The 24,463-nt window shown below is 48.7% G+C and overlaps 1 protein-coding gene across 1 annotated transcript in view; it reads left to right on the forward strand.

The window, feature by feature from the left end:
- Positions 1 to 1,816: 1,816 nt before the first annotated feature.
- Positions 1,817 to 24,463, forward strand: part of ARV1 (ARV1 fatty acid homeostasis modulator) — a 157,387-nt gene continuing 134,740 nt past the window's right edge. The window contains exons 1-2 of the mRNA XM_078649077.1: positions 1,817 to 2,042; positions 24,099 to 24,218. Coding sequence (XP_078505203.1) covers positions 1,953 to 2,042; positions 24,099 to 24,218 — 210 coding nt within the window. The 5' untranslated portion in view covers positions 1,817 to 1,952. The remainder of the gene's footprint in view (positions 2,043 to 24,098; positions 24,219 to 24,463) is intronic.

The following is a 24,463-nucleotide window of genomic DNA, read 5'->3' on the forward strand; positions in this document are numbered from 1 at the left end:
GGTTTCCAAATTGCTCAGAGGCATACGGATGGTAAAACCTCCTTGCCCTAAGCATGTTACATTATGGGATGTCTCTGTGGTTTTACGTTTTTTGAACTCCTGGCCAGTTAATTTAATGCTTTCTCGGAAACAATTGTCTGCCAAATTGACAATATTGCTATGCCTCTTGTCCTGCAAGCGCGTGTCAGATGTTCGTGCACTGGATCTTGCCGGGTGCACTTTCTCACCGGAAGGTGTTTCTTTTTCCATTTCTCGCCGTACTAAATGTAACACATCTTCTGTGTCTTATCCCTCTTTTCCACACAATCCCAAGCTGTGTGTAGTACAATGCATTAAGGATTATGAGGTGAGTACTGCACCTTTCCGACATGATTTGCAGGGTCAACTGCTTATAGCATTGCAAAAGCCTTTTAAGCCTGTCTCTCCCGCTACCTTGGCACGGTGGGTACGCTGGCTCATGTTAGAAGCGGGCATTGACGTTTCCGTCTTTGGGGCCCATTCTGCTCGGGGAGCTATGGCTTCAAAGGCTTTTTCCTTAGGGGTTGGCCTCCAGGATATCATGAAGGCCGCTGATTGGTCTTCAGAATCTGTTTTCAAAACATTTTATTTTAAACCGATTATTGATGTTGCTTCTGTTGTAGTGGGCGAGCTTTGAACAAGCATAATCGGAGCCTCCGTCCTGACATAGAATTTAAAATTTGCTAATATTCGTGCCAAGAATTTTCAATTCTATTAAAGACAGGAGGCGAGGATTATCCCACCCTTATTGACAATCTATGCATTGGATTGATGTATTCATATTTGCTATAACTGTAATGTTCTTTATTATTATATGACTTTTTTCCCGCCCTATTTTGAATTTTATACTCCTTCGTTTTGGAATGGCCTTTACGGCTCTGTTTTTATTTCCTCCAGGCTCCGACCTTAAATGAGATGTGATGCGAGTTTCTACTCTTCGTGGGTCTACTTTTGTTCCTGTGGCTTTGGGAGGTGCCTTCGTCCCTTCCTCTGGATGATGACTTCTCCTTTGGACGTTCCTAATGGATTTGAGTCTTCTGTTGTTCTTTATGGTTCTGGACAAAGAAAGAGGAAGTGAGAACCTCTATGACACTTTATATACCTTCTATGTACTCTATGGTTGCCCAGTGCTTATGGGTAGGGTAGTTTTTTTTGTTTTCTTTACTGTGTTTTCATTGGCTGCTGTGTCCAGTAAAGAAATTGAGAAAAGCATAATCCTCACCTCCTGTCCTTAATAGAATTGAAAATTCTTGGCACGAATGTTAGCAAATTTTAAATTTTGGTGTACGTACTTTATTAACATTCGCACGATTTCTTGAGGCTGCTATGATGCAGAAAATGAGCACGTAAAAGAGCCCTTTCTCAAGCAGACCAAGGATGAAAACTGCTGCTTGCAGTTTTTATTACGGTCAATAGGTGGCGAAAACGTATCATATACATTTAATACGTCCGAGCTGTAGATTCCCTTGAAACAAGAAGCATCGTCTCACTGAAAACACCGAACATTTTAGAACGACAAAAGATTCACTAAATACAATATGAGACAGCAATAAATCACAAGACAAATTATGTTTGTAAAAGACATTAAGTGAAAATTTATGTTTTTGTATCTACTGATCAAAAAAGAAAACGATTAACGTTACATTTATAATTATCGTCAACCGTGGATAATTATTTAAAAGTAAAATATACTAAAATATGCCCAAAATAAAACGAGGTATCAATTTCGGAGGTTAACGGTAGTTCACAATGTCCCCATTTGTCCTCTTTCTGTTTCTATGACTACCAAGCACGAAGGAGGAAGCGGATGACAGTTCGATAGAAATGGCGAGCGCTTGAATTCTGTCCTACATCAACCCTTCATCGCTGTTTCCCACAGTATTGCAAACTGTCCCGGTACTCGAAAAGGTACCACTCCCTAAACGAGGAGTACAATGGAGGCATATCGGTGCATCGAATGCAGCCAGCTAGCCGGAGAACTGTACAGAGACTACAACCGCGGAGTACTGAAGCTCACCATATGCGTGAGTTCACTTCCGGGTCTTTCTTGAATGTGTGTGTGTTGGGGCGCAACAGTGGGATGCTGCTTCCGGGGCGTTCAAACAATGGCCATCTAAACAATATCTCTATGTTTCTGCTTTCATGGCACCTTTAGGGGAGCGCCGCTGGCATTATTAAGTTACGAAATTACAACATTTAAGGGCGTAGGAGACACTAAATATTTGAGTGGTGGGGGCACGAATGGCCTTGGAGCTCGCCTGCTACCAGACTTCTGACACATCAGCAGGTGCCCCCTTAGCGACCACCCGTTTATTGCTTTTTCCAGCTGGCCAAGTTGCAGCAGGCGAAGCGTTCCTGGCACAAGCAACAATTTTGCCTCATCCTGTGAAACCCGTATAAATCTCCCTGGACAGAAAAAAAACGTGTATCTAGCCTGTGTCTGTTAAGAAGCGCTCGGATGCCTTTGGGCATAGATTGTGCTATGTACAACTGCCAACAGTAAAATGCAGAGCTGCCTGTCGCCCACTGTCTAGATAATCTATGAATTCTGTGCCCCCCCTTTTTTTAGACTATGTGACAATATTTTATGAATTGTATATAATTTGTGTGTTAATTTGATATAATTTGTATATGATATTTGTTTTTAACTGGAGATTCTATTAAAAAAGAACATCATTTTATACTGAAATGCATTGACAGGTTTCTTTTTGCAGTCACCCTTCCTTGTGTTAGGATTGTACTTAGTTATATACACACTGTTTGTTTCCCTGTCCGAGGAATTATTAATTCCAATCAGGGGGTCCTTGTTGTCCACATTATGTTTACACATAGTGGGCCTACAGCCCGTCCACAGATTTTGATTTGCTTGCTGCAGCATCACTCTCATTTCCTTAATTCTGGTTTGTGTAGGCATGCCTGTGACATGCCCTGTCCTTATCCTTGGCCCTGCCCTGGATCTTGGATCATGGACCAAGTACTTGTGCCCATTTGCTGCTCAGCTTTTTGTTGCTACTTTTCTCTGTGTTCCAGCACTCCACAAAAGTGCTTGTGTTTTTCCTCTCTGCCACAGTCTGTTTCCTTTCCTTCTCCACCCCACCTGCCCACTCCCTGTTTCATAAACTCCCCTGCCCACCCTTCGCGCCCATGCCCCCACCCACCCTCATTCATGTTGTGCCTGTGAAACTAAAAGCAGTTCCAAGTGTAACAAGGCGCTCCTGCAACCCTTATGCCAGGAGCTGTTTGGTGTGTTATTTTACTTTTATTTCTTTTACTTTAGGCATCATTGATGTATTTTGCAAGCATGCCCTCTCTGGGGAAGTTCTGGTCACCTGGTGGCTCCTTTGTGTACAGCAGTGAGCACAGGTCCTGAATTGCTTTCAATTTTGGTTTCTTTGCTCTATTACTGACCTCCACTTCACCTGTGATTGGTCCCGGAGGTCTCTTGGGGGCACTTAAAATGTATTGGTCTACCTGCGGATTGTCTTCTTTTACAGAATTATGATCTGCTCCGTGTCCATGTCTACCAACTCCCCAGCCCCCCTCTTGGCATCTGCTCAACATACTGTGATTGTGGGCACATCACTTAATCTCCCCATGCCTATAAACAGTATTTGTGTAATGTAACTAGTGCTCAAGTAAAAGGCCTTGGCTTAAGGAAAAACAAATAGATACCTATTTCCTGACTGAATTGTACAAAGTGAAACCAGAAAACCTGGATAAATTGTGGCTTCTCCGATTAAAATGTGTGCTTTTGGCAAAATATAATATTTCAACAAAACCGTTTTGTTCATTAGCGCGTGTGAAAGTGCTTTCAAATATGTGAGTTCAGAATAGCAGTTGTGCAAAAGTATCACTTTGAATAAGTAATTTGTGATGCAGTGCTATATTGTGCCTTATCAATGTCACAGCTCATCTACACACCCGCCTGCTCTGCCCTCACCCCTGAGTTTAGATGAGTGAGTTGGGGGTACTGAGATGTGAATGTTGTACGCAAACTGCCAACTACAGGATGCAACACAAGCACTGTGGCAGGAGGGGAACTCTCAGCCTCACACAGCTCAGTAACAAGGCTTGCTTTAGCTAAGGACTCAACGTAGTTACAGTCGGACGGCAGACGAAGCACAAGCTGTGAAGTATTCAACAGCTTTTGGTGGCGATATCTTATCAAGCATACTCAACATCACAAGACTCCAACCGGCTGGTGGAGGTCACATGTTTGAGTGATTACTCACATTTAAGACCACCACCTGTTGGAGGTCTTCAACAATTCCTTCGTATTCAGAATCACAGGATGGTGGATATTAACCGATCACATTACCCTTGGATACAAATTTAGGATCGTCAATATGCCCTGAATATCAGCAGGGTTCTTGTTCTCGGATCTATAGTGATTGTCCCATTAGGATCACAGTCTTCTAATTCCATTGATTGGATTCTTTGAGGCTGTCCACTCCACCTTTTTTTGGAGTCCTGAAGAAGAGCAGCCTTGACTCTGCGCTATCTCCAGGGTCGAAACGTCGATTGTTATTGTCATACTTGTCCATACGGTCTCCTTGACCCTAACCTAAAATCCTTGGGTCTATTATTCATGTTTAAAAATTAAGGGTCGGAACAAAATAATCTTTGAATCCATTGTATTTATGTCACTTATGTATGTTATGTATAAAATGCACCATTGACTTCATGTGTCACCACATGTCACTTATTCTTCACAATAGTCACTACTGTGACTATTGTCACAGTAGTGACAATAGTCCCTACTGTGTAGCAACCTTAAAGAACTAAAACAGTCATGTAAAAAACTTGAACGTTGTTGGAGCCTGCATTACTGCCCTTCGGCAAAAGTTGCATTAAGAAGGGCTCAGAGGGGGGAGGAGCCTAGCTCGCGACCGTGATGGCCGCGCTTTAGCTCGGCTCCGTTCGCCCGCCTGTGTTTTCACATTCATCCTGTTGTTCCCCTGCCCCGGGAAGCCCCTTTTGCTGTGTGCTGGTGCTACAACGCTCTGCAGGCACTTACCTCTTGCTCCGGTTGTCCTGGCTGCTGTGGTTCCGGTGCAGTGCCTCCCCGATTGTCTTGGGGAGTGGAGGGCGGACTGGCCTGGATCTTCTTCCCGGCTCCCGGGCCGGACAGAGCCTGCGGATCTCCCCTTCGGGGCGCTGTGGAGGTGGTCGGAAGGCCGTTGTTCGTGTGGGCCGGAGGTCCTTCCTGGCCGCATCCCGTTGGAGGGAGACCTATGTTGGAGGCGCTGCCTTCCGTTGTCGGAGCTCCTTGTGTGTCCGGCTTGCTCTCCCATTGTTCTCCGGTCCGGCCATTTTGATTTTACCGCCCGGACTCGGAGAACGGGACCGGCGGCGTTGGGCGGCCGGCGCACCCCTTTCTTCTGGTGGCCCTCCTTCCTGCCTGGGGTGCTCTGTTGCCGGTCGGCGGGACTTCACTTGCCTTGCTGCCGCCCCGGCGGAGTTTGTCGACCGAGCGGCCTTGTTGGACTCTCAAAATGGCGACCGGCCCCGGGTGTCCTGGCCGGGCCTGGGCGAGCGCTGGGGGCCCGCCGCATGACCCGGGTGCCGGACACTGTAAAGGTTTTTCTACACTTAATGAGATCCTGGACGCCTTGCTCTCCTGGCGACTCTGTACAACCGCGCCTGTTATGGCTTCGGAGGTGATTCCCCACGACGGGCCTCTGGGGCCCCCACGGCTGACTGCGACTTCGCCGCCGCGGGGTGCGGCTGGAATTATCCTGGCGGGATTGGCTCCGGTCACGACCGCGTCTGCGGATGTGTGGGACTTAATGGCGCCTCCTCCTCCTGCGCTCTCTCCTTTTTCTCGGGCCCGGGAGCTGGATTTTGTTTGGCCGGACCTTCATGACTCTCCCGCTTCCTTTCGGCCGCCGCTGCCCGGCGATGTCTCCTGTTCTGGCCCAGATGGGTCGGTTTCTCTGGACATATCCTTGGACTTGTGCCTGCATCGTTTGCTCCACTTAGTGACTTTCCTGGATCTTCCGTGTCTCATTTCCCGTTCCTTTTCTGGACTGCCGTCGGATCTTCCTGCTGTCTGTCTCCTGTTCTTCGTGGCCTGGTCCTCGCTGGATCGGGAAGTTTCCACTTTGGACAAACAAGGACAGGGCTGATGTATGCTGGAGTCTATGTGCGGTAGTCTTGCACTGATTTGGAGGGTCAACATGTCCCGGTATGGTTATGTATGACTGGCTAGTGCTCCTGGACTTTACCCGATGATTTTTGGCTTCCCGGGTACCTGGTTCTTCATTCAGGCGGGTGGTGGGGTACGTTTACTTCTGTCTCCCGGCCCTCCCCCGTATATGTGTGTGTGTGTGTCTCCCATCCCCTGTTCCCTTCCCTCCCTTCCCATTTTTGTCTTTTGATTCCGACTTCACTTTGCTCCGCTATATTTCGGGTTCTATTTAGGGCGACAGGCACGCTGCCGGGGGGTAGGCCGTAGCCTTCTGCAGGGGTGCAGGGTGGGCTTTCGGGGTGGGTTGGGGGGGTCTGTCTGCACTGGGGGGTCTTTTTCCTCCCTTATTTTCCCTTTTTTGTTCTATGGCTCTTGTGTGTTCACTTTTTCGGGACTCCGTTTCCTCCTGTGTCCCCCTGGGGAATTTCTGTGACTTTTGTACTCCGGTGGGTGTATGATTGTGGCTCGCTGGGTTATTCGGTATCGATTTTTGATACGTTGCTGGCCGGATTCTATTATCCTGTTTACTCTCCTGGGGGTGCATGGTTTGGGGGAGTCCCTTCTTTTATCCCTTTTTCTCTCTCCCCTTTTTCCTCCTTTATGAGGGTCTTTTTATTTTTGTCGGGGTGCGTTTCGTATTGTTTTTACACTGCGGGCCCTTTGCTCATGCCTCCTCACTTTGGGTGGGGGCGGTGATGGATGGGCGCGGTTTGATTATTGCCATTCTCGTTTCCTTATATTCCGAATTTGTTTCTATTTTGGATAGCGATGTTTGTATGGCTTCTTTTTCATTCTGTGTTCCTAAGATGGCGGCTTGCCGCGGCCCCTCCTCCCTGGCTGTTTCCTACACGGCCCGTTGTTCTTCTGTACCCCGCCCCGCATTAGAAAATTAACCTTTTATTATCCTGTTCTTTCTGATTGCTCGATGTCTTTTATTGTTTTACCTATGCTCCTGATATCGTATCCTGTAAAGAACTTATTTTCGGTTATTATGTTTTCTAACATGTGGTGGCCAGCCCTGGTGGGTTGTAGGCCCGTATTTGTGAGCTTCATTGTACAATAAAGGTTTTAAAAAAAAAAAAAAAAAAAAAAAGAAGGGCTCAGAGGGCCTACTATGCAGCCATCAAGGAGGCAAAAAGCAATTTCTATGCAGAGCGCATTGCTCGCTCTAGAAACAATTCAAAGGAAATCTTTACCATCGTCCAGAGTTTCCTTACTCCTAGTGCTGAGCGCACGGATCTGCCTGTTTCGGCAGAGTGGTGCGAGAAATTGTCAGGCTTTTTATTGATAAAATCCAGGCAAAACAGGACAGCCTAGGAATCGACTGTTTAGGACAGGCTGAGTTCCACATCTCGAGCATGCCAACTCCCCCCTTGTTAGCTCCCCCATTGACGAATTTCCTGCCGATTACCTTGGCGGATTCACTATCCATCCATATATCCCTCAAATTTGGCTCTCCTAAAAACCCGTGTCCTGCTAGGTTGCTTGCAGGGGTTGCAGAGGTGGTTAATCCGGAGGCGAATGCCATTATAGGCCTATCCCTTCAGACTGGTATTGTCCCTCTGGTATGGAAGCAGGCTAAACTACTACCGCTTCTGAAGAAGCCTTCCTCCGATCCGGATATACTTACTAGCTATCGTCCTATCTCCCTTCTTCCGGCAGTGGCCAAGGTGTGTGAGAAAGCAGTCTTTAGACAGCTAGCCACTTTCGTGGAGTCTCTCTGCCGTTCTTCACCCAGCCCAATCTGGATTTAAGGCTTCATACAGCACAGAGACTGCGCTTGTGGAAATGTCGGAGGCAATAAGGGAATGTCTGGACGCGGGCGGCAGAGCGGCCTTGATTTTATTAGACCTCTCTGCAGCTTTCAATACGGTCCCCCATCAACAACTTCTCACCCGGCTTTCGAGCATTGGCGTGTCTGGCCAGGTCTGGGACTAGCTTAAATCCTTCTTGGAAGACCGCACCCAGCAAGTCTGGATGCCACCTTTTTCCTCGACCTCGAGGAGGGTGTCTACTGGAGTTCCGCAGGGCTCGACTCTGAGCCCTCTGCTTTTTAATATCTATAGTACAACCTTGATCTTTCTTGCAGAGGAGCTGGGAGCGAAAGTCATAGCCTATGCGGATGACACCCAGCTTCTCTTCACTTGGAGGGAAAGCGATCTGTCCCCGACTGTATCCCAGACCTGTCTCTCAGCCGTTTTTAAATGGCTAGCTAGGGCGCAGTTGAAGTGTATCGAGGATAAGTCTGAGGTCCTTCTCTACGGTTCCTTTTCTCCTTACTTTAGGGAGACTCTGTGGCCTTCAGAGTACCCCTGCCCTAATTCATCCGGCAACCCTGTAAAAAATCTGGGAATCTGGTTTGGGGAGGACCTTAGGTTTACTATGCAGACAAAGAAACTTGCGGGGGCGTCTTTTGGTATTTTAAAATCACTCAGAAAATGTTTCCCTTTGCTGCCTAGGTCGGATAGGGAAATTGTAACTCGGGCTCCCATCTTGTCCCGCACTGAATATGCTAATGGTCTGTACATTGGCCTTCCAGGGTATCAGATAAAAAAACTACAAACAATGCAGAATGTGGCAGCTAGGGTTGTGCTGCAAATCCCTGGGAGATCAAGTTTGAAACAGCATCTACGGGACCTGCACTGGCTCCCTGTGGTCCATCGAGTCCAGTTTAAAGTCCTTTCTCTGGCTCATAGAGCCTTGCATGGATTAGGCCCGGCCTACCTCTGGAGGCGTTTTGCCTTTTACGTCCCATGCAGAAGTCTTCGTTCTGCTGTTCAGCGTCTGGCAGTTGTCCCCCGCTTCCGCAGGGTCCGTCTGGGAGGCAGTTCTCTCTCTTTTAAAGCAGCGGAGGCCTGGGATTACCTCCCTTTGGAGCTGCGTAGGATTCAGGACACTGCTATTTAAGAAACAGTTGAAGACTTTTCATTTTAATCAAGTCACTTAATCTCTGTTGCTTTGCTGTTTATGTTCACCAACCGCGCCGGGACACTCTTGAGTATCCGTGTGCGATATAAATGTTTTGTAACATAACATACATAACTTAACAGCCATATTCAATCCCATTGTAAATAACTGAAGAGTAAAAAACTCTATTTTTGGCAAAAAAATGTTCTTCTTTTTGTGTGTTCCTACTGTAAGGTTTCATTCCTTCTTTCACAACAATTGTTTTGAATCGGCTGATAACAAAATAGAAATACAGCATTGCTTTTGTATTGAATACATAGATCGTAGTAATTGTATTACCCAATAGAACTACTTGTTTTATATATTATTAATACCCAGGTTCTGAGGGCCATAGGGTCACCCCGTTAACTCTAATTAGCTAAGGACTGATGTAATATCTGGATACAGTTACTCAGAGCTGATGACTGCAAACCGCAGGCAGGGAGCCTAGGCTGGTGTCCCACCCCATGGAGCAGCACTGCCTTTTTACCTTCCTGTGTGCTGCTGAGCTGTTAGCCCTTAGTGGTTATGGAAATTCAGTGGCACGCTTGGAAAATAATTGCCTCTATATTTTTTTGAAACTCCCGAACTCCATATAAATTACATTGTCTTCTAGCAATGGCTGTAATAATGAACACAGCATTTAAACTTCATGCAACCCTATTTTATCAGAGTATTTCAATTAAGTCACTTCATTATTTCATGTTTGCTACATTTTTTTACTTGCTGTAAGTGCTGCTCATATCTAGGCATGTAAATCGTACGTTCCACATGTTAAAAACAGAGACACGTTTTAGGAATTTTGAAGAAACTTTTCATATTTCAAGTGGTGTGTTGCACGATTTACACAGCAAATATTTTCAGGGTCCAGCTAGTGCATGGGCGCTAAGATAACAACTGCGCTCCATCCTCTCGCAAGTTGTGTTGCTTGACTTGCCCCACCATTATTTTGAGTGTTTACCTTCTCCCCAACCGTCCTTCGCCCCATACCATGTTGTGCGGCTTGACTCACTGTTATTCAACATGGCTAAAAGACATTGACAACACCAATTGCTCTCGGATTGGCAAGATGTATTGGCTTTGCCAATGCTTGTTGTCAAAATCATTCAAGACAGCACCTTCAAATATTTGAGCCACAGATGTGCCCCATATAAAAATTGCTATTTTTTATGTAAAAGGCTACAGTGGTGCTGCAGGCATCTATTAAAAAAAATTAGGCCACATATGGGGTACATTTGACAACAGACTTTCTTCTTAGTTCACTAATAACATTGTCCTCAGGGCGGGGCAGGGAAGTGTCCTATTTCATGTTTAAAAACTCTTACATGTTTAATTAATACGTGTGGAAAGATACAATCTGATCTACGGTGAAACACTTCCATATATTAAAAAAAATACACCTTTTTAGGTCTCGCCTGTCAATGCGCATGCGCATTGAGCAGAGCGAGACTATTGCGATTTAAACAAAGTTTACCTAACTGCGGCGATTTGGTGCTGTGCCCGTGGCTTTTAGGTCAATGCGCTTGCGCATTGACCTAAAATGCGCGTGCACATCACCAAATCGCCGTCTGTTCCCTCAGCCGCATTCCTCCGACACCTTTTGAAGTGAAGCTTAGCTTCACTTCAAAGGCCCCGGCTTCTTCACACCCACATGCCGCTCTCCCAGCTCCGCCCCCTCCCCTGCCCGCCGTGTGCATTCCTCCTCCACCCCCTCCCCACAGCAATGCCCTCCGTCTTGTTTCCTTTCATTTCCAGTCTAGTTGGTCCCGGTCTCTTGCCTGACCTGGAAAGACGTATTTGCTAAACAGTCTGGTCTATTTCTTATAACTGCCAAGCTCTGCCTACCTGATTTCCCTTCTTATATAATGGGATGCGCATTTTATAAAGCAAGGCTTCTCGCAAAACCCGAAAAGGGTGACCGCTCAAGAAAGAACTGAAGAGTTAGGAAGACCCTTCCTTCAGTAAGACACTAACACCGAGGGGCTTATTTACAAGACCTAGCGCCACTTTTGCGTCTTTTTTAAAGGTAAAAGTGACGTACGGGGCTTGTAAATAAGACCCCGAATTTGTACTGCATATATTTATTTGTTTAGACCCTCATCGGTCATCATTGCTTTAGCCATACTTTTATCTGCCTCTTCTCCCATCCCTGCCTGGCATCTCCCTCTGTCACTCGTGAAATCATACCCTCCTCTTATTCAGACCCAGGCCAATTTGGCTCTGATGGCAGCTGGTGTATATTACCGGTAATTCTTAAGATTCGGGTATCGGCGATAATGCTTACGACCTCAGTCTTTAGTGCCCTGTTCCTGTGCCCTGCGTGCAGCCCGCCCGTGTCCCCTTGGTTTATATGTCCTATTTGTTTTAGATACCCTGTATCGTTTGATCGCCGAAACCAACTACCTCTAGGCTCTTGTCGAATAATATGATCAGTGTTTGGTGTCTTTATGTAAACCTCTTAATACCCCAATCCTCCGCCCTCTGTCACACCGTTTCTCGTACTCAGCCCTTCCTTACCTTCCATTATCCGCCAAGGGCCACAAGGCTAGCACATTCCTCACATCAAAAATTGCCTGCTTGACACAGGACTTCCGGAACATGTCCGTAATGTTTTCGTTCCCCCGGTCACCCGCACCAAGAGCACGAAGGTTCCGGTGTGAAACCAGAAAAAATACTACCAGTGCTGAAAACGGCGGCCATGCTGGCAGGGAGGAGATTGGCGTGCCCTGCTTACAAACCCAAGGACCCCCTCACCCTCAACCCCTCACCCTCTCACCCTCAACCCCTCACCCTCAACCCCTCACCCTCAACCCCTCACCCCCTCACCCCCAACCCTCACCCCCTCACCCTCAACCCCTCACCCTCAACCCCTCACCCCCTCACCCTCAACCCCTCACCCCCAACCCCTCACCCTCAACCCCTCACCCTCAACCCCTCACCCTCAACCCCTCACCCTCACCCCCTCACCCTCAACCCCTCACCCTCAACCCCTCACCCTCAACCCCTCACCCTCAACCCCTCACCCTCACCCTCAACCCCTCACCCTCAACCCCTCACCCCCTCACCCTCACCCCCTCACCCTCACCCCCTCACCCTCAACCCCTCAACCCCTCACCCTCAACCCCTCACCCTCACCCCCTCACCCTCAACCCCTCAACCCCTCAACCCATCACCCCCTCAACCCCTCACCCTCACTCACCCTCACCCCTCACCCTCAACCCCTCACTCACCCTCACCCCCTCACCCTCACCCTCACCCCCTCACCCCCAACCCCTCACCCTCAACCCCTCACCCTCAACCCCTCACCCTCAACCCCTCACCCTCACCCCCTCAACCCATCACCCCCTCAACCCCTCACCCTCACTCACCCTCAACCCCTCACTCACCCTCACCCCCTCACCCTCACCCCCTCACCCCAACCCCTCAGCCCAACCCCTCACCCTCACCCCCTCACCCTCAACCCTCACCCTCAACCCCTCACCCTCAACCCCTCACCCTCAACCCCTCACCCTCAACCCCTCACCCTCAACCCCTCACCCTCACCCTCTCACCCTCACCCCCTCACCCTCAACCCCTCAACCACTCAACCCCTCACCCTCACCCCCTCAACCCCTCACCCTCACCCCCTCAACCCCTCACCCCCTCAACCCCTCACTCACCCTCAACCCCTCACTCGCCCTCACCCCCTCACCCTCACCCCCTCACCCTCAACCCCTCACCCTCAACCCCTCACCCCCACCCTCAACCCCTCACCCCCTCAACCCCTCACCCTCACCCTCACTCACCCTCAACCCCTCACTCACCCTCACCCCCTCAACCCCTCACCCTCACCCCCAACCCCTCACCCTCACCCCCAACCCCTCACCCCCTCACCCTCAACCCCTCACCCCCAACCCCTCACCCTCAACCCCTCACCCTCAACCCCTCACCCTCAACCCCTCAACCCCTCACCCTCAACCCCTCACCCTCAACCCCTCACCCTCAACCCCGCACCCTCAACCCCTCACCCCCTCAACCCCTCACCCTCACCCTCACTCACCCTCAACCCCTCACCCTCAACCCCTCACTCACCCTCACCCCCTCACCCCCTCACCCTCACCCCCAACCCCTCACCCTCACCCCCTCACCCTCAACCCCTCACCCTCACCCCAACCCCTCACCCTCAACCCCTCACCCCATCACCCTCAACCCCTCACCCTCAACCCCTCACCCCCTCACCCTCAACCCCTCACCCTCAACCCCGCACCCTCAACCCCTCACCCCCTCACCCTCACCCTCAACCCCTCACCCTCACCCCCTCAACCCCTCACCCTCACCCCCTCAACCCCTCACCCTCAACCCCTCAACCCCTCACCCTCAACCCCTCACCCTCACCCCCTCACCCCCTCACCCTCAACCCCTCACCCTCAACCCCTCACCCTCAACCCCTCACCCTCAACCCCTCACCCTCACCCTCACTCACCCTCAACACCTCACCCTCAACCCCTCACCCTCACTCACCCTCACAACACATATTGTGTTACAATAGGTGTAACATTTGCGGAAGATAAAACTATCTAGAGATGTAGCATAACGACCAGAGCTGCCATATAAGTCACGTAAATACAAAACATGTTGCATTCCAAATGCTATAGGTGTCACATTTGCAAACGTTATAACTATTGGCATTGTAAATGACAAAGCCATCAATTTAGCAATTTTAACAACGCAAAAATAAATAAATTATGTCATTTACAAGACCAATAACTACAACTTTTCTAATGCGAGACCTATTGCATTCCAACCCCACTCATCCACGCAACGCCACTCACACACGCAACGCCACTCACACACGCAACGCCACTCACACACGCAACGCCACTCACACACGCTACGCCACTCACACACGCAACGCCACTCACACACGCAACGCCACTCACACACGCAACGCCACTCACACACGCAACGCCACTCACACACGCCACTCATCCACGCAACGCCACTCATCCACGCAACGCCACTCATCCACGCAACACCACTCATCCATTTGCAAAACGAAAAATGTCAAACTCTTCTATTGCGAGACCTATTGCATTTTCAATGCTTGTATCATTCTATTTGGCCCACCTTAACGCTATTACTGTAAAATGGCTTTGGGGTTGTCTATTTGATTACTGTGTTCCTTCCAGTCCTACGACTGCATTGCCAATATTTGGACAGGGTCGGGTTGCGAAGAAGGCGTTCGGCTGGTGCCCAAGCTTAAATGTGGGCCGGTTTTGTTCCCATACGTTTGCCAGGGTTAGGGCCTGCTCACGCTGCTCTGTTAATCTAGAGAGGTCGCAGTATCCCCTTCCCAAACTTGCCCATTATCAGGTAAGAATAAGAATGGGTCAGCCTAAGAAGGTGTAGCACACCCAGCCTTAGGGCATGACAGGGAGGCATCGCCTCCACAATGCAGAAGCCGTCCTACTTACCTCGTGTGGTTTTTCATTTATAATGAGCAAACAAAATAAAAGTGCCAGAATGCAAAGTAAAACCCATGATTGAATGAGGTACTCCTGTCTGACACACAGCAAGTAAATGAATGTGGTACTCCTGTCTGACACACAGCAAGTAAAACCCATGATTGAAAGAGGTACTCCTGTCTGACACACAGCAGGTCGAATTGTGTTAAATGATAACAAGCACTGGCGTTGCCAATAGGTCTCGCAGTAGGAAAGTTGGAGCTGTTGGTTTTGTAAATGACAAAGCCCTTTAATTTTTAACAAGCACTGGCGTTGCCAATAGGTCTCGCAGTAGGAAAGTTGGAGCTGTTGGTTTTGTAAATGACAAAGCCCTTTAATTTTTAAAAAAGAAAACAAAAATAAAAGGCATTGTTATTTGCAATTGTAATAGCTCCAACTTTCCTACTGCGAGACCTATTGGCAACGCCAGTGCTTGTTGGATTGTGATGAGATTGTATCATATTCTAAAATGATGTTCGTTTCATAATTTCCCAGCCAAATATTTTTAAGGCTCAACTTAAGCATGGTCTCTTAGAACCAGAGCTCTGCTCACAAGGTTAATTTGTTGGCTCATCCACGTCTAATGGATGACTACTAGTGCAACTAGGGAACTACTCCCACCTGCCCCATGTCACTTGTGTTGGAATGTGCTGTCCCATCCCAGCAGTAGTGGCTGACCAGCCAGCCTTTGCCCTGTCGAAGGACCTGAAGCTGGAGAGGGAGACAGAGAGCACTTCCTGATGACAGCAGGACGACACCATCAGCAGCTAACAGCGAGACAGGACTGACCTTCCTGTGCAGCAGTCTTGGGACACAATGCGGTGGCCAGATCAGAAGTTAACTCCAAGAACAGGCTTCTTCTCTGGGAAGCACCAGGCTCAGCCTGCCTGCACTCAGCACAGTATGGTGCACCACAAGCAAGGTAAGTTGATGATAATAGTGAGAAATAGCAGAGGAAAATGGTGTGAATGATAGAACATGTGTGAATGAGACACTCAAAATATAACTACTGCTTTGACAGTCCAAGAACTATTCAAATCACAGTCTAATACTTTCAGGATTGAAATGTTCAAGTCGAATTATTAGCAAAATCATCGGGTTTACTCCATGATCTGATTTTGCTATTAAGTATTGGCAACACCAATAGTCCTGGGTTGTTTTAGTCTTTTGTTCGTTGCTCTGTAATATCTGGATACAGTTACTCAGAGCCCACAGTATGCTGGGCCCCTGGACATCAAGAATAAAAGGTCTCAACCACCATGGGTGGACCCAGTAGCTCCTCCTTGCCCCGTGGCACTCTCTTAACGGACATAACACATTTACTATGGGGAAATCAGGAAACTTGGGTTACCACTGCCAAGCTTATCTCATCCCTGCTAGTTTCCTTATTGTGGTATATTCAGGCTTCACTTCCATAGTCTCTTCTGACTTCTGGATAGCTGCCCTTGTTCACTCTAGGACTCAGCCTGGGCGTTATCCCTTAAGGCAGTTAGGATTCTGTTGTACCTGCTGCTCAGCCAGTGTGAGTGTGGTGTGGAATGTTGGTGACTGATGATGCTGTGGAATGTTGGATGAGTGAGGCTGTCGGTTGGAGTATGGGCTGAGCAGCAGGAAGGCTGCTCCTGATGGGGCTCTTTTAACCTTTTATCCTGAACTTACTTTCTCAATAAATTCTACCTTAAGTTACCCTGGAGTTGGATCTTCGTTTGATTACAACATTTTGACAACAATTTTACTTAGAAGAACCTGCGTGTGCTTCCTATTTGGACTTTGAAGCTTTAAATTAACTTGAAATAGAAAAAGTTGAACTTGAAGAAGCTCTTCTTTTATCTGTGTTTGGCGTGTACAGCAAGCTGGCAGCCCTGAGCCCCACCAGTGACCACAAGACCGTGGCCTCAGCCCAGGTGTGCCAGTTCCTGCTGGACTTTCCCTCTTCCTGGCTGCTGTAACCTTGGAAGAGGTGTCTGTGTCGATTTACCTTGGGAGAGTGTCTCCCTCAAGAGGAGTTCCCCAGAGGAGCGACAAATATGACGTTTCCCTCTAGTCTGTGTCAAGGACAGCTTTGAGGAAGAAGGAGCTTCCCTATGGGAAGAGCGTTTGGGTGCTGCCACTTGAAGAGGTGTCCCTGTCGTGAGGAGCTTCAAGCCCTCAGAGCCCCCGTGTGGAATTACCAATGGCAAGTACTCAGAGCAAATCTGAAAGAAGTCCCCACTGCCCCTGTTTGGTAGACAGAGGAGCCCCTTTGTTTGTGCCTTGAGAAGCATTGCGTGAGGGGCTCGCAGTGCGGGTTATGGAGTTGCGTTTGGCCTCAAGTGTTGTCTGTGTCAATTGCCGCAACAGCAGTGAGTAGTTTCCAAAGTTCGTGTCATTAGCTGATTTGTGAAGATGAGTTTCCACCGGCCGATGTGTTTCCTTCAGTCGGCTGTGTTACATGGATTTGTGCAGTGTTTTGGTGCTTCTGAGGTAACTATGTCTTAACTTTCGACCGCTGTGTCTGATGCTTTCAAACTTTTAAAATTTCGTTGGCAACTGTCACCTAGCTGCGACGGCCTCTCCTCGTCCGTTGTTTCTAGTGTGAGCCCTTTCTTCGACTCGCAGAGTGTTCTGCAGCTTCTACGCTGTGCTACACGGACGTGCCTGGAGCCACCCTGCTCGCCGTCAGTCTGCGTGCTGCCTTCTTCTTCAACTTTCCATTTATCCTGAGTCCTATGCCGGGGAAGATTGTTGTAGCGTTGTGCAGAGCTCGCACTATTATCGGCGGCCCGCAGCGCTAATTGTCACAGGAGCCGGCGTTATGTTTTACACGTGGCTCCCGACTGCCGTCGTGTAGCCCCACCTCTTTATTTATTGAATCCAGCGCCTGACGTCATGCGTCAGCACTGGCGTACTTCGGCGGCGCGGGTATGCTAGACCGCTACCTCGCACGCCGGAACACGACATTCCTTCTAACCTTTATTAAACAGCAAAATATCAAAACACAGTAGAAAATAAAACGATGGATCTGTTACCATTCTGACAGTCTCAGTTCCTTAGATCACTACACCAGATAGTCGGCTAGCTGGGAAGAGGGTGCTGGCTTTCTTCGCAGACTATATCTGGACTGTCCTCCTCTGGATAGGGCCACCACGGGTGTCAAGCGGGTTGGGGTGTTGTTTCCCACGATTGGTGACGGAGAGCTTAGCAGGCTTTCCCCTGGGGTGGCTGGCGGTGATTGAGTGTCTTGGTCCATCCGGTTCTCTTCTTCAGTTGGGTACTGATCCACTTCTTTATCCTCTCTCAGTGGACTCGGGCTAGCTCTCTCGAGGTCGTGCCCTGGGTGAAGTGGTGTACCAAGGTGTGCTTTCTTGAAGAATGAGATGTCCCTTGTGACGTTTTCGGCTCCTCTCTGGGCGGTCACCATGGTGCCAGACCGGCGGGTGACAGTCCATGGCCGGTGTTCGAACGGGAGTCGGAACTTGCTTCCTGGGTATCGATCCTTAACGTACACCTGATCTCTGGGTTGGATGTTGGACTCCCTGGCTCCCCGCCATTTGCTGGCTTGGTCGTTTGAGTGAGTCCGGTTAGCTAGGGTTCTCTCCTCGTTGGCCTTTGCCGGAATCCAGGTTGGGTCGTTTGGGAGTGTGTCAGTCACTATTCGGTCCATGGTTGCTGTCCCTGGCGCTGCCTCTGTCGTGACGTGTGGGGTCATCCTGTACACTCTCAGAAAACTGTAAATGGCTTTCTCCAATGGTGATCCATCCGCCAACGCTACGCGTATAGTCTTATTGAGTGTGCGCATGAATCTTTCCACTTCCCCGTTGGCTTGGGGCCAGCATGGAGTTATTTTGCGGGATGAATTCCCCAGCTCTTTAAGTATTCTGTGAACTCTTGACCATGGAAGGGGGGACCATTGTCCGTCTTGACCACTTCAAAGATACCGTGGGTGGCGATGGTCTTTTCAAATTTGGCAATGACTTCCGTGGCTGTCTGGCTTCCCACGATCTCTACCTCCGGATACTTTGTGAAATCGTCAATGATTACCAAAGCATAGAGTCCGTCAGGGAGGTGCCCAAAGTCGGCACTCACGCATTCCCACGGTCTCTGAGGGTTGTCTTCAGTCACGACTGGGTGAGGACGATCTGGCTGCCCCGCCGCTTGACACCAGTTGCAGGCTCTGACGGTTTGTTCTACCATCGCGTCCATCCCGGGGAACCACACCTTGGCTCTCAATCTGCTCTTGGTTTTCACCATGCCCTGGTGTCCTCGGTGCGCTCATTCCACTGCCTGTGGGGTTAGGCTGGCTGGCATGACAAGTCGGGGACCCCGTAGTAGGCATCCTTGGCTGTCGAGGGACAGTTCTTCCTTGACTCGCAGGATAGATTCCAGTGTCTTTCTGGCTTGCGGTGTCCTCCTACTCAGAGAGTCTTGGATGGGGCGCCAGTTACCGTACCGGACCGCGTCTGCGGCTAGTTGAATGTACTCTTCGCTCTCGGAAGCTTCAATGATGGTGGCTAGGCTCATGGGTAGGGTTTGTGATCTTTCCGTCACCAACCGGACATATTCCTCTGTGTTCTTGTTGATCCCGGCTTGTATTCCACTAGGTAATCATACCCTTGCAGTTGGAGTATCCACTTCTCAATTCTTGGTGGCGGTTTTGACACCGAACCCTGGAACAGGGGTATGAGCGGTTTGTGGTCCGTAGATACCGTGAAGGAATGGCCATACACAGACATGAAAATGTCGGCAGGCCCAATGGATGGCGATGGCCTCTCTCTCTATCTGCGAGTACCTCTGCTCCGTGTCGGTTAAGGAACGGCTAGCATAGGCGATGGGCGCCCATTCTCCGTTGCTCTGAAGTTGAGCCAGCACCGCTCCTAAGCCGTAGGGGCTGGCGTCCACGGCCACATTGGTGAGCTTGGAGGGGTCAAAGTAGGACAGGGTGGTGTCCGCTGACAGAGCTGCCTTCGTGTCACGGAATGCTTGCTCTTGTTCCGGGCCCCATGGATTTTGTCAGTTCCCTGAGGGGTTTTGTGAGGTTGGAGAGGTCGGGGATAAAGCGCCCACAGAAATTCACCATACCCAGGAAGCTTCTTGCTTCCGAGATGTTCGTTGGGGCCGGGGCTTCTTGGACATCCTTCACTTTGTCTGGGTCCGGTGCCACTCCTTGGTTCGAGAATGTGTACCCGAAGAAGCTAATCTTGTTCTGCAGGAATTGACACTTTTCTCGGTGCAGGGTTAGGCCGGATTCATTGATTCTTTGGAGGACTCCCCTCAGCCTCTGGTGGTGCTCTTCGATTGACGATGCGTAAATTAGCAGATCATCGCTCACGTTTAAGACTCCCGGAAGTTCACTGAGGACTTCGCGGATCGTATTTTGAAATACCTCTGCGGCACTTGATATTCCAAAATTGAGGCGCCGATATCGTCTGAGGCCTACATGTGTGTAGAAGGTGGTTATGTATCTCGAGTCGGGGTTGAGCGGTAGCTGATGATAACCGGAACAAAGATCCATCTTTGAGAACCACTTTGCGCCGTTTACTCCCCTAGGATGTCGTCTATGGTGGGGGTTAGGTGTCGCTCTCTTTACCGCCTCATTTGGGAGGCGCATGTCCACGCAGATGCGGACCTGTCCAGGCTGTTTTGGTTTCCGGGCGACTACGATCGGGGATACCCATGTGGTGGGTCCACTGATCTTCTCTATGATTCCTTGTTTCTCCAGTGCCTCCAATTCATCTTCGACTTTCTTCCTCAAGTGGAACGCAATGCGCCTGTGCCTCAGCACAACCGGTTGGACCGACGGGTCGATATGGAGGGATACTTCTTTCCCTTTTAGGCATCCAATGCCTTTGAACACTTCATCAAACTCCTCCATGATGGTGTCTAATTCCTCCTCCAGCACTGCCATGGCGAACGATATGAGTTTCAAATCTTCGGCTGACTGTCCGCTTAATAGCATGCCGCTGCCTTCTTTCGTGACGTACATAGTGGTGGGTACCTTTGACTCTTGGTGTTGCAGTTCTGTTTTGAAACACCCTATCAGGGGAATGGGTGTCTTCTGGCCATACGCAAATACTCTGATTCTTGCCTCGCATAGGGAAGGTCTTGCGCGCAGTTGGTTGTACACATTAGCGGCCATCAGCTCAATGGATGCCCCCGTATCAATAGTGGCTCTCACCTCTTGTTGGTAAATCTTGATGCGGCACTTCGGGAGGCGGCGTTTCTTTCTTTGTGGCTGGTTGATAGCGAACACGTAGTGGACTGGGTAATCTTCTGTGTCGTCGTCCATGTCTTCACTGTCCCGTTCTTCCTGTACGGCGTGTGCGGCCTCCTTCTTGGCTCTTGTGGACCTGCATACCGCTGCAAAGTGGTTCATCCACCCACATGCGCTGCATTTCTTTCCTTTCGCCGGACAGTCTTGCATGCGGTGGGGCTGGCCTCCGCAATATTCACACTCCTTCTTCTTGTCTGGCTGCCTTTTTCCTCCGCTTTGTCTCGCTTTGGGTTTTACCACATTCACCTTCTCCGCCGTGTTGACTTGCTCTGTCTTGATGGGTCGGTGTAGGGCTGCTTCCTTGTGGGAGGCTCTCGCCTGAGACAGTTCTTTGGAGCGGCCAAGTTTGAGTATGTCTGCGAGGGGCTTGCCATCTTCTTGGAGGATGGCGACTCGGAGTTTAGATGAAAAACAGCCCTAGATTATCTGTCCTTGGACTTCCTCTTGTTCGTGCCGGAATCCACATTTATTTTAGTTGAAAAAGTAATAATTCACATCCAACAGTAATTTGCAGTCAAAAGATTAAATGTTAAAATTTCATCGAAATTGACCATTTTGGGAACGTTCGACAGCTCCGCGGTCATCGTTTTTCTTCAGAAAATTGATTTTTTGGACTGTACCAAAAATGATTCAAAATGTCAATTGGATCGTGCCTCATGTTGAATAACAAGTTTTTAAACCCTCACAGTGACCAAAATTGCCATTTTTACAGAGTTTTGCTTGCTCAGAAGCTTCAATTTTGACCAATTTCAGGCACAGAAATTACTTTAAACACACGTATTTTAGTTGAAAAAGTAATAATTCGCATTCAACAGTAATTTGCAGTCAAAAGATTAAATGTTAAAATTCGGTCCAGTCCCTCCAGCGTGGGGCAAGGGACGACGGAGCTCCATCGACGATGAATGGCTTGAGGGCGGGAATTGACGCCATCTTGACGCGTGCTCAGCGCGCTGCGCAGGCTGTCTGACGCTCTCTATTTATGTGTGGTGGTAGCGGCCTGGTTGATGTCGGCTTTCCCTTGCGTGGCTTGTCTTCCGTCTTCCCCTTAGCGGTGGACACCTGCCAGACGCCACGCTCAGTACTCAGGACGGCTTGATGTGCATTCAGGCACAGGGCTGCCTCGTGAAGTGGGGTTACAGTGTCCTGCGCAGCTCATGTCCTCCTTAGGGCTAGGAGCCGGGCTGCTATGGGCCAGTGATTTCACCACATGCCTCACCTCGGTATCACCTTCCTGGTAAGGCCCTTGAGAACCACTTTGGGCCTGGATACTGTTGCCCCAGCAGAAAACACCATCAGAGCAGCGGGGGGGATGGGGGGGGGTACACAGCATGGGAAAAAGTGACAAATTGCATGAACGTTAACATACAGAAATACAATAATAATAAATGAAAAATACCCACCAATGTACTCACTAAGATGAAAACTACAATCCGCACAAGGAAAATCAGTCTTTAAGCAGAAAGACAACACCTACCCACATCCACTCCCTTTCCACACAAAACAAACAAATACCTTCCACACAACACCAAACAAACCAGCAAACTGCTACACCACGCACAACCAACCAACCCCTCATGCCACCAACATACCAGCTGGCCAGGCTGAAAATGAAAGTGAACACACAGGGAACCAAACCACAATGGTGCAGAAGAAAGCTTGCCACAGAACAACACTTTTTCCTGTGCTTTTCTGCATTTTGATGTTAACTTGCAAAGCCCATTGTACTGTGTTTTCCTTGCTTTTTATCCTAACTGGTTTGCCCTTAACCATCTTCAGGTCTTCGCAATGGATCATTTTCAGATTTCTGTGCATGTTATTTTACCAATTTGTGCTTTTTCCTTGTACCATTGCATTGTGTTTTTGTTCACTGTGAGGAAGGGAGAAGTGTTGTACCTGCTGCTCTTCAAGTGTGAGTGTGGAATGTTGGTGCATGATGATGCTGTTGAATGTTGAGTGAGTGAGGCTGTCAGTTGGAGTATGGGCTGAGCAGCAGGAAGGTTGCTCCTGGCGGGGCTTTCTTTGTACCTTTTATCCTCAACTTACTATCTCAATAAATACTACCTTAAGTTAGCCTGGAGTCGGATCTTCGTTTGATTACAGCAGATCCCCCTCCCCCATTAAGCTGTGTCATCCTAGAGATCTCCCCCAACTCTGAATGGCTTTTAGTTAGTTTATCTTTTCAGCTCTTACCATTTTCTCACCGTTTGTAAGTTTTCCATGTTTGCCGACCACAGCCTTATGCTATGCTGACCACCGCTGCATGTTACGCTGCTCCAATACTCCGCATGTGCCTGGGTTGCAACCTTCACATACAAACCGCATTCTATATGGAGCAGAGGTCAAAGTTGTGTAGACAAATGGGGGGAATGTCAGCTGCACTACTTTAGCTCTGTAGTTGATGAGGGTGTTGGTGGTGGCCCTACAGATGGTCATGCTGGTTCAACACAAATCACTCCACTTAATGATTTGAGTGCTCACCCCAAAAGACGTCTGGTCACTTGGTTAGATGGTTACATGAGTCTGTGGGAGGACCGAAGGCGCCACCCACAACCCACAAACTAATCCCCAAATCATAACATAAGTCAGGTATGTTTGAGCAAAGTAAGTTTGTAGACTGCTTCTGCCTCTCTAGACATTTTACTGGCAACGAATCAGCTCTTGTTTATTACCTCCGTAGCCACTGGTCAAGGCTCATAGGAAACAGCACATCTCTGCCTGGCCTCTAGCTAAAGGGTTCTCTTCTGCAGTATTCCACTTGGTCTTATTGAGGGACACGCCAGGAGAAGCACAGGTGGGAAGGTTAGGTGACAACGGCTGGTTTTCTTAATATGGTTGAAGGACACTTTTTGTCTCGTTGCGGAGGCCTACTGCCTTTTAATTCCATCACTGAATCCATAATGGAATGGAGACAAATGTAGAAAGACTGCTGTTCTCTACTGTACATTTTTATTTTGTTATGTAGGTTGTGTGTTTTATTTATTTATTCTTTTGGACTAAACTGTTACTGTGCCAACATTTGTTGTGATAAATTTTCAAGGAACCTCTAGACGAATTTGGATGAAACACAGGTAATGAGTGTGCCCCCGAGCTGATCAACGCTGCTGCAGTTCGATATGCCACCTTTAATCCCAGGTCAATTTGTACTAACAATTTTAGATGTTTATTGAACGTTGCTTGCCCTGACTTATGTATTTCTGTTTGCTCTTTTCAGAAATCCTGCCACAAGCCTGTGGATAAGTACATAGAGTACGACCCTGTCATCATCTTAATTAACGCCATCCTTTGCAAGGCCCAGGCTTACAGACATATCCTTTTCAACACCAAGATAAACGTATGACTATCTTATATTAGTTCTCTGGTGTGTTATGTCTTATGTTAATATGTTTATGTAGTAGTGGTTGAAATTGTAAGCTGGCGCCTTATAATTGATTTAAATTGTGTTTCATTCTGTCAATGTGGGCTTTGCAGAACACTAACCCATTGATCCTCCATCGTAGTCATTCATGCATAAGATGGCCCTTTCCTGTTCTCTAACCGCTAGGTAACAGCGAAATGTTTTTACTGGTACCATCAGGG

This window comes from Lissotriton helveticus, chromosome 6 (assembly GCF_964261635.1).
Source record: "Lissotriton helveticus chromosome 6, aLisHel1.1, whole genome shotgun sequence".
Lineage (NCBI taxonomy): Eukaryota > Metazoa > Chordata > Amphibia > Caudata > Salamandridae > Lissotriton > Lissotriton helveticus.